General features: G+C 56.3%; 1 protein-coding gene across 1 annotated transcript in view; it reads left to right on the forward strand.

Moving 5' to 3' along the window:
* Window positions 1-895, forward strand: part of VDBG_09013 (bodown198) — a gene marked incomplete at both ends in the record, with an annotated part of 2272 nt that overhangs the window by 884 nt on the left and 493 nt on the right. Inside the window, 2 exons of the mRNA XM_003000472.1 lie at window positions 53-385; window positions 438-828. Of these exons, the coding sequence (XP_003000518.1) occupies window positions 53-385; window positions 438-828 (724 nt within the window). The remainder of the gene's footprint in view (window positions 1-52; window positions 386-437; window positions 829-895) is intronic.

An 895-nucleotide genomic window follows, 5' to 3' on the forward strand; every position in this document is an offset into this window, starting at 1 on the left:
GGTATGCACTGTCTTGTGTGTCTCTGCTGGTGGATGGTTTCGACTGGCCGAGACGCCAGCTTCCTCACTCCTGACGAGCGCATCCGCGTTCAGCGCCGCATCATCATGGACCGCCAGGGTCGCACGGCCGAAGACTTTGACAAGCGCCACATCTACGCTGCCCTGGGCGACTGGAAGACATACGGCTGGATGGTCATCTACATGGGCTGCCTGACGCCTCTGTACGCCTTCTCGCTCTTCCTTCCCACCATTCTCCGTGGTATGGGTCACACCGGCACTCGCGCTCAGCTCCTGTCTGTGCCTCCTTACGCCGTTGCTGCCTGCTGCACCGTGGCCGTTGGCTTCTTTGCTGACCCGCACGCGCTGGCGTGGATACTGCAACATGGTGACCGTCACTATCGGAATCATCGGCTTTGTACTGCTCATGGCATCGTCAGACCCGCAGGTTCAGTACGCCGGCACCTTCCTCGGCGCCGCAGGCATCTACCCCACCATCTCCAACACACTGTCGTGGGTTATCAACAATACCGAAGGTTCACTCAAGCGCGCTTTTGTCCTTGGCATGGTCGTCGGCTGGGGAAATCTCAATGGTGTTGTCTCTTCTAATATCTATCTTGACCGCGAGAACCCTCGCTTCTGGACTGGTCACGGCGTCGTTCTGGGTTACCAGGTCCTCTTCCTGTTGGGCGGATCTGTGTTCATGCACATTGCCCTCAGAATATCAAACCGCAACCGCCGGGCTGGCAAGATGGATGCCAAGTGGGCAACGCTCACGGAGGAACAAAGATGGATTAGCGGCGACAAGAGGCCCGACTTTATTTACACTCTGTAAATCACTGACCAACCATTTTGTTACTTCATCGGTTGTCCAGAGGAAGAATCATAACTTTGCAAG

This window comes from Verticillium alfalfae, genomic scaffold (assembly GCF_000150825.1).
Source record: "Verticillium alfalfae VaMs.102 supercont1.14 genomic scaffold, whole genome shotgun sequence".
Taxonomy (NCBI): Eukaryota; Fungi; Ascomycota; class Sordariomycetes; order Glomerellales; family Plectosphaerellaceae; genus Verticillium; species Verticillium alfalfae.